Source organism: Myodes glareolus, chromosome 24, assembly GCF_982192425.1.
Source record: "Myodes glareolus chromosome 24, mMyoGla1.1, whole genome shotgun sequence".
Taxonomy (NCBI): Eukaryota; Metazoa; Chordata; class Mammalia; order Rodentia; family Cricetidae; genus Myodes; species Myodes glareolus.
The window spans coordinates 53,417,797-53,434,651 of record NC_142049.1 but is presented as its reverse complement, the minus strand read 5'-3'; the positions used below and the strand labels follow the sequence as shown (position 1 = coordinate 53,434,651).

The window sequence follows — 16,855 nt, the reverse complement described above, 5'->3', positions numbered from 1 at the left end:
AGTGAATGCTGGGAGAAAGCAGGACAGAGTCAGAGAGAAGCCACGTAGCCCAGCCAGAGGCGACCAGACAGAACTTTGCCAGGTAAGCCACAGACTCATGGTGATACACAGATTAATGGAGATGGGCTAATTTAAGATATGAGTTAGCCAGAAATATGCTTAAGCTATAGGCCAAAAGTATTGCAAATAACATTGTTTCTGTGTGACTATTTCTGGAGCAGCAAGGAAACAAACAAGAGACCTCCTACAACACAAAGGCTTGTGTATGAATGCTGTTATCTTTGTTTTTATTAAATTACTTTTTCAGATGTGTGATAGATAAGTGTAAATTCATGGAACAATTTAATCCACTGCATTTTCAACAGACACTAGCAAACAAATGGATAAAATGCCAGCAAAATTCTTTTAGTCAAGAGTAAACAGGGCTACAGAAGACCACACTTTATACCAGGATCCTTATAAATATAAAAACGTTTAACAAACTCAGTTGCTCCCAGTGACATATTGCTACATGCCTTTACCTGCATCCTTATAATTTATCTGTAAGTTGGAAGAGGAGACTGTGTATTATAAGCCTTTAAAAAAAAGATACGGTTCCCAGTACTGTAATGGGAGTACCTCAGCTAACTGAATTTCCACCCTTGAAATAATAGATCCTCTTACTTCATTGGGGAGAAACATTCACATGTATATTTGTATATGTATATGTATATATATATGTATACATGTATGTGCACATATACACATGGTAAGGCAAAGATACAAAATATAATGAAGAATAGTAGGTGCTTCTTTTTTAGCCCATATTTCAAAGTCAGAATAATGTGAAGAACAGCATGCCACATGATCTGAAATTACATGAGAATTCATGAAGGAGTCCAGGACAGCTCTACTTATGGACTCACAGCAACTGTGATAGCATCCACCAAACCTTTCAATACCAAGTCAGACCAGATTGAGGAAGGAGAGGAGAATTAGTCTTCCTCAGAGATGAACCCCCAGATACCAACTGGTCAGCCCCAGAAACATATACATGCAGGCAACACTGAACAGACCCAATGGATTGTATTTATATATTTTATGTGCATATGTAACAGTAAGAATAAAAATAGGCTGTGAATTTGAGACGGAGCAGGGATTAGGAGCATGGGAAGAATAAAAGGCAGGTGTGAAGGGAGAATGATATAATTATATTTTAATTAAGTTAAAATATTTCTTTAAGAAAAGATTTGGTAACAAAGCCAACTATTTGATTTTCTTGTTTTTTTTTATTTTCCAAAGCATCTCATGTCTACCAAAAGTTATTCTCTTTTTCTAGTAGGGGCAGCTAATGTCCCAAGCTCATGATCAGAAGACTGAAGCTTGCTAGTGAGAACATGGGTTTGACAGAGGCTATTAATGAAGAATATTTACACATGACCCTTCAACCTCTGGTACTTAAGTTTTTATGCTGGAATTAATGCTTCCTCTAACTATTTGACTACAACCTCTCCCAACTGTCCAAACTAATAATAACCGATTCAGAGCCTTGTCTCACACTAAGCTTTTCTCTATGGCAATTCTGATTTACATGGCTATCATCACATCGGCCACTCATTTTACGAAAGAACAGTCCTGTTCCACCTGGTCTTTAGGACTCTTAGCCAAGCCAAAGAGTCTCCCAGGGAAAGTCTTTCTCTCAATAGAGTTGACAAGCGTGTGGGAAGCGGCTGATCCCTGCAGCTCATAGTAAGCATTCGTGTGACCCGTCCAGTACCATCTTCAGTCCTGAAAATTAGTGCTGGAGTTTCTCAGGAGGGGTCAAGGACAATGTCAACTATTTCTGATATCTACTTATAATCTATTTGCACAGATGATGTGTGCTAGGATCTAAACTTTTCACTATAACAACAGATATTTAAAGCAACAACAGGTAGTGTTTTAGGTATCTAAAATTAGAATTAAACTGAGATTTTATTTCCTATTTTTTATTGTGGTGTGTCTATGTAGTGTATGTGTGTGTAGTGACCACATCATGGTAGATTCATAGTAGATTTATTGGCCTTTGTTATCATGAAGATATGAATTCTTTGTACTCTCATGTCATCTGTATTTAAGAGACCAGACTAATTATCAGTATGCTGATAAGCAAAATCTTTTCTTAGGTTTTCACAAAGATTATTCAGAAACAATACATTGAAGTAATATATCGATTGTGGAATGTTTGCTAATTTGAAAACATATAACATGTTAACTGTCTTAGCTTGTCAGCAATATTTTGATAAGTTAAAACTATCAAAAGGGATAAGCCTCTAAAAATGATACACCATTTGCAATCTCAGTGATTTTATTTTTACTATATTGCTAATTGTAAATGCACTTCCTAATATCAGATCATGAAGATCATGAAGGTCATGGAGTGTCTGCTTATGCATGAACTAATTAAAGCTGAGGTAATGACAATGGCGGGTAGGAGAAATGATGAGGAGGATGTAGGCAACCATGACAGAACATTTTAGCTCCTCAGTCTCATTTAGGAGAGAACTGTCTAATCTGAGATTCCTTCCTACACATTTATATTCAAATAACTTTCCCTTTATGAAATAATAATGGTAGCTATGGCAGATGGTGTTGGGTTTGCAGTTTTTAATGTTTGTACTATAACTATTTTCTCTGGATTGGAACATTATCTCTGGGAGGAGGCAGGCTCTGAAGACCTGGGAAGCTAATTATTGTTCGCTATGCCCAGGAAGCCCGGGAACTTAGGAGACTTCTGGCAGTCTCGAGCAAGGTCATAGAACCAGTGGTGATTTTGGGGTAGGGGGAATCTCTAACTCACTAAGTTGTCTTTGGGCATGCAGCAAACCCAGAGAGATGCAGCTCTCATGAGATGCTGTCCATTCTGTGGTGAGGATTCCAGAGATGCAGCTGCCTCTATTCATTCTGCTTCTAGTTCTCTATGTGAAGTGAATACATATTTGTTCATGTCTCCCTAGGAAAAGCTACATTACATGGTCTTCTATGCCAGATCACAGTGTGTTTCATTCCTGTGTGGGTATAGAACCGAGAGCTCAAGCCTGGTATGATGAACTGCTTTCAGCTAGTGTCCAGCACAAAAGATTGTTATTTTGTTTTAAGAAAGAATGATGAATCAAATAATAAAATTTTGTGCATATTATTCTAAAATATTATTTTACAGTGTAAACATTTCCCTTTTAATCCAGAATTCTGTGCTCTGATATTATTCTATAAATACTTAACAAGATACAGCAAAATGAATAAGTTATATGAACTTAACTGCATTTTAACCATTAAGGAAATAACATAAAGAACACAGCTATGAACAAATGAGATTTAATTTTCACTGAGCTGAGGAAAATTAGGAACATTCTCGAATGAAGAGGATAAACTATAAATGGAGAAACTTTAATTTTCTAAACACCAGTGATACTTTTAGTGCCCCTTTCTCCCCTGTACTTGAGTTTTGTGGGGATCTGATAACATGTTCAATGTAACTGTTATCCAGATATTTCCCTTTTCTGTTCTTGGTTCTAGAGATAGATTCTTGAGTGACTCAGGTCTCCCTCAGGAATCAGTGTTGTAGGCGAGAGTGACCTTGAACTCTTGATCTTTCTGTCCTTTAGCCCAGGTGCTGGTATCACAGGTGCCTGTACCACATCTGGTTTAGACATTTCATATTCAAAACACCACTCTATTTACTATATCACAGTATTTAAAACTAGCCCAATGCTCATCTATCCTATTTCAACAATCCCAATAATATAAACAAGGTTATGCTGATTTCTGTCCAAACAGAGCAAAATGTGATGAAATGAAGCCCATCCTTGCATCAGAGCTACAAACTAACCAGTTCTATTTTCCTTTTATAGAGAATCAACACTTACTTTCTATCTCTTAAAGCTTTCCATCCATTGTTTACATACGTGTGTATATTTGTATGCATGTATATATACACACACACAAATATGGATGGTTATATATATACATACCCATCTATATCATCCATGTGTATATATATATGCCAAATCACAGTGTATTTCATTCAAATATATATTTTGAAGTTTTATATATATACCTAACATATATATATATATATATATATATATATATATATATATATATATATATATATGAAACTTTTCTCCAAATGATCATATTACATGCAAGCTTGAAGTATAGAGTTCTTGATAATGGCTTTGTCCTAAAATATATTTTGAGCTCTCATATTGCCTCAGCATGTGACCTTGTTCTTACAAGCAGGAGAGTAAGGGAAATTGTGTTATTTCCTAACTTTTCCATCTATAGAAAGGTGGTGAGAAAGGTATAAGGGAAGTGAAGTAATTTCATAGTTAGACAATGATGGACCTGTTTGAGCAGCTATCAGTCTCCCTTCTGGACCTCTTGGGGGTCTCAACTTTCAAACTGTAAAGCCATTGTTCTTCTCTTAAGCTTCATTCCTTCCCATTTTTCATAGACATCAGGTCTTCCTGGAATGGAAATGCTTCTTTGTCTATTCCTTATAATTTGTGGGATCTTCAGTGGGTGGGTGATTTTTCTTCATGTATGCTTCCTAAGTACCCCTGGGACACAGGGACTCTTGGGTCTTGTTTTAAACTTCACTATTACTTTACTAATCTCCTTAATAGTTCCTACAAGATATGGTTCTATTTTGAACTCGGTATCATGTCAGAATTAGATAAATCTGAGTATTGTTATTAAATGTTTGCTCTTCCTTGAGTAATATATGAGAAAATCTAGTTGCACAGAAAATAGAACAAGCAGGTCTGTTTACCTGGTAAGCTAATGTAATCCCAGAAACTTTGCTGGTAGCACATAAATGTCACAAAACTTAAGAAAAATGCAGTGGGCATCTGATAATTTCCTACTGGGGAAAATTCATATAATGAGATAGGTGTTAGAAATTTCTTTTATGAACATGGCATTGGGTACATTTTTATTTTTTCATTTGTGTAATGTTGGAATAACTAGATACATACAAAACTAAAACTAAAATATATTTTATTTTGCATCCAGTATTTCATTTGGGTTAGGGGAATAGGCCTTAGTTCTTAAGATTACACAAGGTTTAATTCACTAATAATCTTAACCAGGTGCCCTTGTGAAAAGATCATATTTGCTCACCTCTTCGGCATGCATCCCACACAGCTTGCTTCCAGACAACAATTTGTTCTTCAAGCTTTTATTCTGAGGAAAGAAAGAGAATTTTACACAAAAGATGGTAAGTTATTAAGAACTTCCTCATTTAATTCAGCCATATTACTCTGTTTGTCTCACAGATTAAAGTTAAGCATTATCTAAAGAACTTATTATTCATTCTAAAACCATTTTTCAGATAAAATTATCAATTATTATTAAGATAATTACTCAAAACAAAAAAATCTTTGGCTAATGAGATGGCTCTGTAGGTAAAGGTCCTTGCCACCAAGATGACCTGAGACTGATCCCAAGGAACCACATGATAGAAGGAGAGAATGAACTCCCGAAAGTGGTCTTATGATTGCCACAGGTATGCCATGATACATGCAGACAAACACACACACACACACACACTGTACACACACACACACACTGTACACACACACACACACATCACACAGACACAGACACACACACACCGTATACACACACACAGCACACACACACATACACCATACACACATACACACACTGCACAGACACACATACACACAGACACATGCATGCACATACACACACACACCATCACACACATACACATACATACACTGTAAACACACACACTGCACAGACCCACAAACACACACACACACCATATATACACACACACAGACACACAGATTCATAGGCACAAGCACACACACACACATACATATACACACACTATAAGACCCTCACCCTTTATTTTCAAAGGGGCGAGAAGAAATTTCCTAGCAGAATGTTTTCCCAGGAAGATAGTGGCCTTACTCGTACTCAAGGAATTATGCCTGGCCACATGGTACAGGCTGAAAAAGATGGCCTTGCTCAAAGAACAAAGAATTAACTGACACAGCAGGATGAGACAGAGCAAAAGACCTGGCACCCATGCTAAAGCAGCTTCAAAAAGCCTCTTTGTAGGTACACCTTTAAAGAATAACCCTGCAAAAGACGCGCAACTCCACTCTCTACCTTGTTGCAATGGGGGTTGGAGACAGGGGTTCCAAACTAGTTTGTATTATGCTAAATAAACCTTGTTTATTTCAGTCTGGGCCTCTCTGGTGTTCTCTCTCTAAGGGATGTAATCTGGGCACACCACACACACCGTACACACACACACACACACAATGTACACACACACACATACCGCACAGACACACATACACCACGCAGACACACACACACACACACCATATAGACAGACACAGACATACATACACACACACACACACACACTGCAGACACACACACACAAACACACACATACTAACACACATACTGAATAGACAGACACAGATACAAACACATACATATATACACACACAGTACACACACACATACTGCACAGACACACACACAAACACACACATATACACCACACACACACTGCATAGACAGACACAGACACACACACTGCATAGACAGACACAGACACACACAGACACAGACACACACACACACACACACACACATATATATATATACATACATACACAGTATACACACACTTCACAGACACACACACCACACACACAAACACACACATAAACACATGGTGGGCACACACATAAATGTAAAGAAAAAAATTAAAATACATAAATTTACATAGAATTTTTTCTCACCTATGTTTCTTTACTGTAACATGTAGTTTTATAAGCTGACCCCACATGAGCACTCCATATGACCTTCGCAAGCATCTCTCTCATGGCACCTACACAAAGGGCACCTTATTGTCTATTACAATACAGCCACATCTCAAAGAACATCTGAATTTCCCTTGAAGACTAGTTTCAGAATCTTATTACTTACAGATAAGTGTTATACTTAAAGGTTCTTTCATGTTTAAAAGCCAGTGCCGATACAAGCTTCAGAAGTGAGTGACCTGTTAACCTTATAAATCTGCTAACATTGGCAGAGGTTGGGAGGTGAGCATTTGTTTCTCTAAGTCTTCCTTACTTATAAGAAAAATCAGAGACGTGTGTGTCATAGACTGTGATGGAGACTGAGTACAGGGTCTGGGACATGTTTCGCTACTAAAATACAAAAATATTCATTTCCTTCTGAAAAGTTTAAAGAAATCCAAACGAAAATGAAGTATTTTTATCTCCATCCTTAAATTTTAATCTTTTTTCTCTCCTTTGAGACTCTATTTGACAGTTCATCAACAAGCCAATTTCAGTCCCTCTCTACTTTCTCACTGTATCTTTGGCATGCTCAGAAGAAATTCCAAAAATAAGACAAGAGTTTCATTCTTTTCTATTGAAAAAGAGAGATCAGAAGCTATAGGCACAGCAGCTATCAAGACAGAGAGAATCGGACACTCCCACACCAGTTTTTATTCTTTCTTAATGAGGCTTTCTGCTATGGTTCCTAATTCAGACAGCTTCATAGACCAGCTGCCCTAGTATGTAAATTGCCACTGTGCACTTCATGTCTACACTTGTTTCCATGTCTGTTAGTGCCCATGAGATTTTCTGCACAAGGTAAAACAACCCTCAATCCAACTTTATTTTTTTTTTGCCCCAAAAGGCAAAGAGAGAAAGACAGATAGAAGGGGGAGGGAGAGTGTGACTATAAGGTAACCTTTTTTATTAAACTCTTTTTTTATATAGAATTTATTTTGGTCCTGGAGTAACCTTATAAAACAGGAAGATAAAAAGGAAACAGTGCAGGGTAAGAGGGTCGGAAGGCAACACAGAGGGAGATAATAGGGTACAAGTAATATTAAAATTAATTTTCTTGGAAATGGGAAAAGTGGGGCTTTAATTAGATGGGGGAAGGTAAACCCAAAAGAGGAAGGCAATGTGGTAAAAAATAATAGCAAGGATGTCTAAAAAGTTGGAAGGAACCATATTATTAACAATTTACCTAAAAATAACACATAATAATGTAAGTCTGTGCAGAGATGTACATGTATGGTTTAAATGAATTTTTCTCATCTGAGCTGACAATGTTCTCTGCAACAGCCAAAGATCACCCCACAAAACCATCAACATGCTAGGACACAGAAGGTCTGCAGTTCCTTTCTCAAGCAGAAGCCCTGAACTAGATGTATCCTCCTTTCTGGAAAACTTCAGGCATGAGACAAAAGCCTAGGGCAAAACAGGGCCCAAAGGGCTTGGGTGCAGAATACAGAACTCAGAAAACAGAGGTAAAGATATTGTTTGCAGGGAAGTGCAGAAAGAAAAGTTGAAGTGAGGGATGAAAACTCCTGTTTGGTCAATCTCTCCTTGCAATGCTATTTCTAGCAGCTAGCTAAACATTAATAGAAAGATAAAAATAATTCATTCTTGATGGACAGGGAAGCATGTGGGTTAACTGCAGATTTCATTTCTCCCCTTGTTTCTCCAAATCCAATAACCAGCCTCATCCCCGATTCTGAAGCAGAACACCTGCTGAGGTCCCCAATAAGTCCCTACCTTCATTGGATCAAACAAAACTTCCCTTTTTAACCACCCTTCCCCCCACCCATTGCTTTACACTATCCCCTAGCTCCTACAAGCAATCCCTGGAAACACACAGGACATTCTGGACTGGGAAGCAGGCAGGCTGACTGCAGAGTATCATGTCTTCCTCCATTTCTCCATGTTCAGTTAGCAATCTCATCCCAACTGTGTAGTAGACCGTCTGCTGTGGTCTTTCCACTATCTGTCCACATTCCCAGGGAATTAAGCAGATCCTGATGCTTTCCTCTCTCCCACTGATCACCTTCGACAACTGCCCCCACCTGGAATCCATTCCTAAGTGTTAGCCCCTAATACCCAGGAACACGTCTTTTACCTGGAACTCCCCACTCTACTAAGAACCAGAGACGTCAACAGAAACTAAGTACCAAAACGCCCATCTAACAAATACAAGACCAGATTTTAGCACCTAGAATTACATCTTCACAATCCTAAATGCCAGTGTAAACACATTCAATATCACTCAGGACAATGTGTTCACTAGAGACCAACAACCCACCACAGTAGACCCTGAGTATCCCAATATCACTGAAGGAAAAAAAAAAGATGTTAAAATAGTCTTTATGAATGTGATAGGGGTTCTTCAAGAAGAAATAAATAAAGTTCTTAAAGAAAACCCATGGAATAAATAATCTTAGACCCACAAATGAAAAGGGACACACACAGACACCCCCCCCAAAATAAACACAGGAATCAACAAACAATGCTCATTACTATCACTCAACATCAGTGATCTCAATTACCCAATAAAAAGGCACAGACTAACAGAATGAATGTAAAAAAGGAAAAAAGAAAAAAGATTCATTCTTCTGCTGCATTAAAAAAAAACCTTAACATTAAGACACTACCCCATAATAAGAGGATGGAGAAGATGGTCAGCAAATGGACCTAAGAAGCAAGCTCACACAGCTGCTTTAGTTATCTCACAAGATAGACTTCAAGCCAAAACTAATCGAAAGATATGGAGAAGGATACTACATACTTATTAGGAAGAAAAAATCCAAGAGGACATTTCAATTTTAACATCTATGCCCCAAATACAAGTGCACCTAAGTTTGTAAAAGAAACACTACTACAGCATAAGTCATGTCTTGACCCTCATATACTGTTAGTGGGAGACTTTAGAATCTTACCCTTGTCAGAGACAAGTCAACCAGCAAAAAACTAAACAGAGAAATGCTGGAGTTAACTGATGTTATAAATCAAATATCTACAACAGATATCTACAGGAAATTCCACACAAACACAAAAGAGCATACTTTCTTCAACACCTGATGGAACTTTCTCCAAAGTTGAACATGTACTCAGGTACAAAGAAAAACTCAAAAGATGCAATCCTATCTGACCACTGTGGATTAATGAGGAGATCAACAACAATAAAAGCAACAGAAAGTTTACAAACTCTTAAGAACTGAACAACTCTCTACCGAGTGGAAAGTGAGTCAGAAAAGAGATTAAATACTTTCTAGAATTGAATAAAAATGAATGTACAGCAAACCCAAATTTGTGAGACAATAAAGAAGGTTCTAGGAGGCAAGTTCCTAACACTAAGTACCAACATAAAATGTTCGGAGATCTTCACACCACATTTGAAAGCTCTAGTTCAAAAAGAAGAATTCACACCCAAAAGGAGTAGATAACAAGAAATAAAAACATTGATTGGTGAAATCAATAAAATAGAAACAAAGAGAAGACATTAAAGAATCAATGAAACAAAGAGTTAGTCCTTTGGTACAGTCAATAAAATTGACAAACACTTATCCAAAGCAACTAAAAGGCAGAAAGAGAGAGAAAAAGAAGGAGAGAGAGAGAGAGAGAGAGAGAGAGAGAGAGAGAGAGAGAGAATCCAAGTTAGAAATGAAGAGGGGAATATAAAAAGAAACAGTGAGGAAATCCAGAGAATCATGAGGTTATACTTTTAAAACTTGTACTCTACCAAAAGAAATGGATAATTTTCTACATATATACCACTTACCAAAGATAATAAATCACTGTCAGACATGCAATTTAAACAGATCTATAACATCTAATGAAATAGCAGCAGTTAATAAAAGTCTTCCAGGGGAGGAAGAGAAAGAGAGGGGAGAGGAGAAAAATGTATATCTCAATAAGAATAATAAAGAAGTCTTCCAACTAAAAATGCCCATGGCCAGATGGTTTTAGTATAGAATTCTACCGGACTTTCAAAAAAGAGTTAAAGCCAATACTTTTTAAATTATTCCAGAGAATATAAACAGAAGGATCATTGCCCAATTCATTTTATCAGGTGACAGCTACCCTGATACCTAAATCACATAAAGTGTCAATGATGAGAGACAATTTCCCTTATGAACATAGATACAAAATTATCAAAAAAATTCTCCAAAACTGAACCTAAGAGCACATCTAAAAGATTGTCCACTATTATCAAATAGGCTTTATCTCAGAGATGCTGAAATAATTCAACACAAAAAAGTGATAAATGTAATCTGACATATAATAGACTGAAAGACAAAAACAATATAATTACCTTAGTAGATGAAAAAAAAAGTCTTTGACAAAATTCAACAGACCTTCATTATAAAAGTCTTGGAGAAATAAGGGGCATAAGGGATATGTCCTTGTAAATAAAGGCACTTTCCAACAAGCCCATAGTCAACATCAAATTACATGGAAAGAAACGCAAAGCAATTTCACTAAATCAAGAACAAGACAACGTTGTCCATTCTCTATATCTATTCAATATGGTACTTAAATTCTTAGTGAGAGCAATAAGACAACTGAAGGAGATCAAGGAGATGAGATACAAATCGGAAAGGAAGAAGTCAAGATATCTTTATTTACAGATGATGCAATAATATCCATAAGTAATCCTAAAAATTCTAGCAGTGAACTTGATAAACACTTTCAGTAAAATAGTTGGATGCTAAAAGAAAAAGAAGTCAAGGAAACAACATTCTTTGTGATGGCTTCGAATAATAAAAAATATCTTGGGGTTACTTTACGTAAGCAGGTGAAAGATTTACACAAGACAAACTTCAAGTCTTTGAAGTAAAAATTTGAAGACGATATTAAAAGATGAAAGACCTCCATTGTTCATGGATCAGCAGGATTAATATTAAAAAAGTATCTATTCTACTGAAAGCAATTCACAGATTGAATGCAAGCCCCACAGAACTCCATCCTACTTTGTTACATATCTTAAAAGGAAAATTTTCAGCTTCACATGGAAAAACAGCAACAATAAAAGAACTGAGGTATCACTATTACCAATTTCAAGTATTACTACAGAGATACATATACAAGAAAAATTTGTACATGGTATTGGCACAAAAAACAGACAGGTTGATCACTGAAATTTAATTGAAGACATATACATAAATCAATATACCTATAAACACCTGATTTTTTTCTATTTAATTTTTTATTGATTTTATTGAGCTATACATTTTTCTCTTCTCCCTTCCCTCCCTCTCTTTTCCCCTTCACCCCTCTCCCACGGTCCCCATGCTCCCAATTTACTCAGGAGATTTTGTCTTTTTCTACTTCCCATGTATGTGTCTCTTAGGGTCTTCATTGTTGTCTGGGTTCTCTGGGATTGTGCTTTGTGGGCTGACTTTTATTGCTTTATGTCTAAAAGCCACTTATGAGTAAGTATATATGATATTTGTCTTTGGGGTCTGGGTTACCTCACTCAAAATGATGTTTTCTAGATCCATACATTTCCCCTCATATTTCAAAATGCCATTTTTTCTGCTATATAGTACTCCATTGTGTAAATGTGCCACATTTTCCTTATCTATTCTTCAGTCACAGGGTATTTAGGTTGTTTCAAGGTTCTGGGCTTTGACAAACAATGCTGTATGAATATAGTTGAGCATATGCCCTTGTGGTATGACTGAGCATCCTTTGGGTTTATACCCAAATGTGGTATTGCTGGGTCTTGAAGGAAGATTGTTTCCTAATTTTCTGAGAAATTGCCATACTGATATCCAAGCTGCTGTACCAGTTTGTACTCCCACCAGCAATGCAGGAGTGTTCCCTTTGCCCCACATCCTCTCGAGCATAAGTTGTCATCAGTGTTTTTGATCTTGGCCATTCTTAAAGGTGTAAGATGGAATCTGAATTGTTTTGATTTGTATTTCTCTGATGGCTAAGGATGCTGAGCATTTCCTTAAGTATCTTTCAACCATTTTAGATTCCTTTCTCTGTTGAGATTTCCCTGTTTATGTTTGTACTCCATTTTTTAAAATTGGATTATTTGTTCTTTTGATTTCTATTTTCTTGAGTTCTTTGTATATTTTGGAGATCAGCCCTCTGTCTGATATGGGGTAGGTGAAGATCTTTTCCCATTTTGTCATTTTGCAATTTTGTCTTGTTGACTGTGTCCTTTGTTTTATAGAAGCTTCTTGGTTTCAGGAGGCCCTATTTATTAATTGTTTCAGTGTCTGTGCTACGGGGATTATATTTAGGAAGTCGTCTCCTATGCTAATGTGTTCAAGGAACACCTGATGTTCTTTATATAAAGAAGTCAGAACTACACAGTAGAAAAACATAGCATCTTCAAATAATGGTGCTGGTCAAACTGGATGAATGCATGTAGAAGAATCAAAACATATAGATACTTATTATCCTACATACAACACAATTCTAAATAAGTTAAAATCTAAATGAATCAAAATCTAAACAGCATAAAATTAGATACACTGAATCTGATAGAAGAGAAATAGCTATTCAAGGGAATAGCCTTAAACTCAGTGGCATAGAAAATGACTTCCTGAACAGAACACTGTTAATGAAGACACTAAGATCAACAAACAATTAATGGTACTTCATGAAACTGAATAGCTTCTATAAGGCAAAGGATACTATCATCTAGACAATGTTGCAGCCTACAGAAAGCAAATGATTTTTACTAAATGCACATCCAAAAGGGGCTAATATCCAAAATATATAAATAACTAAAAATTAGATATTAAGAAAATAAATAACCCAATTTAAAGCTGACTACAGTTATGAGCAGGGAATTTCCAGTAGAGGAAACTCTAATGACTGAGAGACACATAAATGTTCAATGTCCTTAACCATTAGGAAAATGCAAATCAAAACTACTTTGATATTTCTGCTTACACCTATCAGAATAGCTAAGATCAATAAAGCTAGTAAAATTTAATGCTGCAAGGATGTGGACTAAAAGAAGCACTCTTCCATTGCTGGTGGTATTGCACACTTAAATAATCAGTATGGAAATTAGTGTAATAATTACTCAGAGAGATGGAAATTGATCTATGCTGAGATGAATCTATAGCATTCTTGTGCATATATCCAAAGGATGGTTCATCCTACTACAGAATGAATGTTCGTTGCTGCTCTAATCCTAATAGTCATATTCTGGAAACAAACTAGGTCTCTGTCAATGAATGAAAAGATAAAATGTGATATGCAATGAGGTATTACTCACTTAAAGAAAACTGAAATCATTCCATTCACAGATAAATGGATGGAACTGGGAAAAAAAATCATTCTGAGTAAGGTTTCTCTGATCCGGAAAGTCAAATATAGTATGCATTCCTTTATATGTGGATATAGTAAGTTAATCCAGTAATAATCCATCTCCATTTCATCCAACTCTAGAGGTTAGGTGAAGAGCAAGTAACTAGGGGTACAGAGAAAACTTGTTAGGAAAGGGCAATAAAGAATTATCAAAGGATTAAGGGGGACTTGAATGCAGGCATCAAATGGGGAGAGGGAGTGGAGGGGGGAGAAGGGAAGGAATGTGTCTGTGAGACTACTGAAATTAAAGGCCATTTGAGGAGGACTACGGAAAGCTGATATAGTAGAAGCTTCCTAAAACATATATGTATATGAAGGCTGAAGGTGATCTAAATGAAACTGTCGGGAAGGCAGAGTTCTGACTGGCCATCCTGACTTATCACCAAATGAAGCTTCCAGTTCCAGAATTGGGTCACTAAGAGTTGAGTTATTGTCTAAAGAGGTCAAACTGGTGGCAAGGCCCCATTGCTGAAAGTAATACCTACACCACTCCTTGAAATTGCAGATGTTGAGCTGGTGCCTACATAGAGTTTTCATCCGTATGTTCTACAGCCATTGGTACAGAAAAATACCTTAAATCTCCCACAAGACAGACATAAACACCAAGCCAGTCACAAATGATCCCTGATGATGTCCTATCTGCAAGGTAGCACAGGCACAAAGCTGGTTGGAGTAACAAATCAATAACTGATTTAACTTAAGGCTCATTCCAAGATATGGTACTTATAACTGACACTGGTAGGGTTTCCAAGAACCAGAGACTAGACAGCCCAGGGCATAGGGTAAAGCCAAATTCTACCATTCTAATATATAATGACCCTCGGCTATCCTCATAGATTAGTGCCTTCCTTAGCCATCACCAGAGAAGCTTCCTCCTGCATCAGATGGAAACAAATACAGAGATCCCCAGCCAGATATTATATAGAGAGTGACAGTCTTTGGAATACTCAGCTATAAATGGAATGTTTCCATCAATTTCCTCCCCTCAGGGCTCAGATAATCTCTTGGAAGAAGAGGAAAGGGTGTAAGAGCTAAAGTGGATGGAGGACACCAAGAAAATAAGGCCTTCTAAAACAACATGACCAAAGCTAGTGTGTACACATGGAAGCTGACGCAGCCTGTGCAGAGCCTGCATGGGTCTACACCATCCTCTGCATGTGTATTATGGCTTCCAGTTCAGTATTTTTATGGGATTATTGAATGTGTGAATGAGTGGATCTCAGTTTCTTGTTCCTTTTCTTGGGTTCTTCTCTCCTGTTCGTTTTTCTCGTCCACCTCTAATGTGTTAGTTTTTGTTTTATCTATTTTATTTTATCATTATCCTTTAGAAGCCTCTTTTCTGGAGAGAGACAGAAAGGGGGTGGATCTGGACGGGAGGGAGATACAAGGAATTGGGAAGGGTAGAGAGAGGGGAAACTGTACTCAGGATATTATGTGAGGAACAAAATCCGTTTTCAATAAAGGAAACATAGTGAAACAAAGCAGATGTTGATGTGATGAAGTTAGAATAATTTATGTGGACATCCTAAACTTAGAATAATTTCTGCCTTTATCCTAAAGACCTTGCATAGGGCTAGGATCCCATACTTCAATTAGAAAAGTCCTTGAACTGGAATGCAGATACTGTGAAGCAGAGCTCTCCTTCTACTTCTCTATGCAATGGCAGAGCTTAGTTCAACATATATTATACAGAAAATTGTAAATGAATGTTTGTTGAATTGAAAAACAAAGAGAAGAAAATGAATGGAATAATATTCAGGGAAATGATATTTTAATCTAGACTCTTAACCTTCATAGTAAGGTATACCTTCTTAGAATTAAGCAAAGAATTCATTAATTTATTTCTCAATTTAAATATGTAATTGTTAATTTAATATATTTCTATACATTCCATATGTGTATATATGGATGTATAATAAACAGTATCTATTTAATATATGTTAATCGGTATAAACAGTAAAAAAATTTTAAAAACTACTAAATTTTTCAAGTGAACTCCAAGCCTTGTGTTTCTGTCTCCCAATATCCTCCTTTCCGGGTTCTGTGTGGCTTCATAGCTGTGCTGACCTTCCCTCTTCTGAGTTGTTGGTCAGGGTTGTTCAAGACCCCTAAACCATAAAGGCTACTGCTACTGTCCTTGCTTTGACCAGAGAGGTAGAATCTAAGGAAGTACCTATTCCAGAAAACAAGAATGCACTTCAGACACAGGGCTCAGGGAACTCTAGGCTGAAGCTGACATGAATGACTCTTCCACGAGGGCTAGTCTTTATAATACTAGAAGGTACAATGCAAGCTTGCGAAGGAGGGAAGTAAACAACAGTTCTACCAGCTAGGACACTGTGGTGGTTTGAATAAGAATGACTCTCATAAGATCAAATATTGGAATGCTTGGTCATCAGGGAGTAGTGTTATTTAGGACTAGAAGGTGTGGTCTTGCTAGGAGTACAAGGTGTAGCCTTGCAGGAGAAAGTGTGTCACTGGGGCTGGGCTTTGAAGTTTCAGAAATCCAAGCCAGACCTCAGTGCCTTGCTAACTCTTCCTGTTGCCTGAGGTTCAGGATTTAGAACTCTCAGCTACTTCTACAGAACCATGTCTCCCTATGAACCACCATGTTTTCTGCCATCATGATAATGGACTAAACCTCTGAAACTCAGAAAGTCCCAGTT

At 37.0% G+C, this 16,855-nt stretch overlaps 1 protein-coding gene across 3 annotated transcripts in view; it reads right to left on the bottom strand.

The window, feature by feature from the left end:
• The window catches only part of LOC125399432 (leucine zipper protein 2), a 379,570-nt gene that overhangs the window by 92,386 nt on the left and 270,329 nt on the right, over positions 1-16,855 (bottom strand). For all 3 annotated transcript variants that reach the window (XM_087901310.1, XM_048432858.3, XM_048432861.3), the window contains one exon: positions 5,143-5,205. In XM_087901310.1, the coding sequence (XP_087757436.1) occupies positions 5,143-5,205 (63 nt within the window). The remainder of the gene's footprint in view (positions 1-5,142; positions 5,206-16,855) is intronic.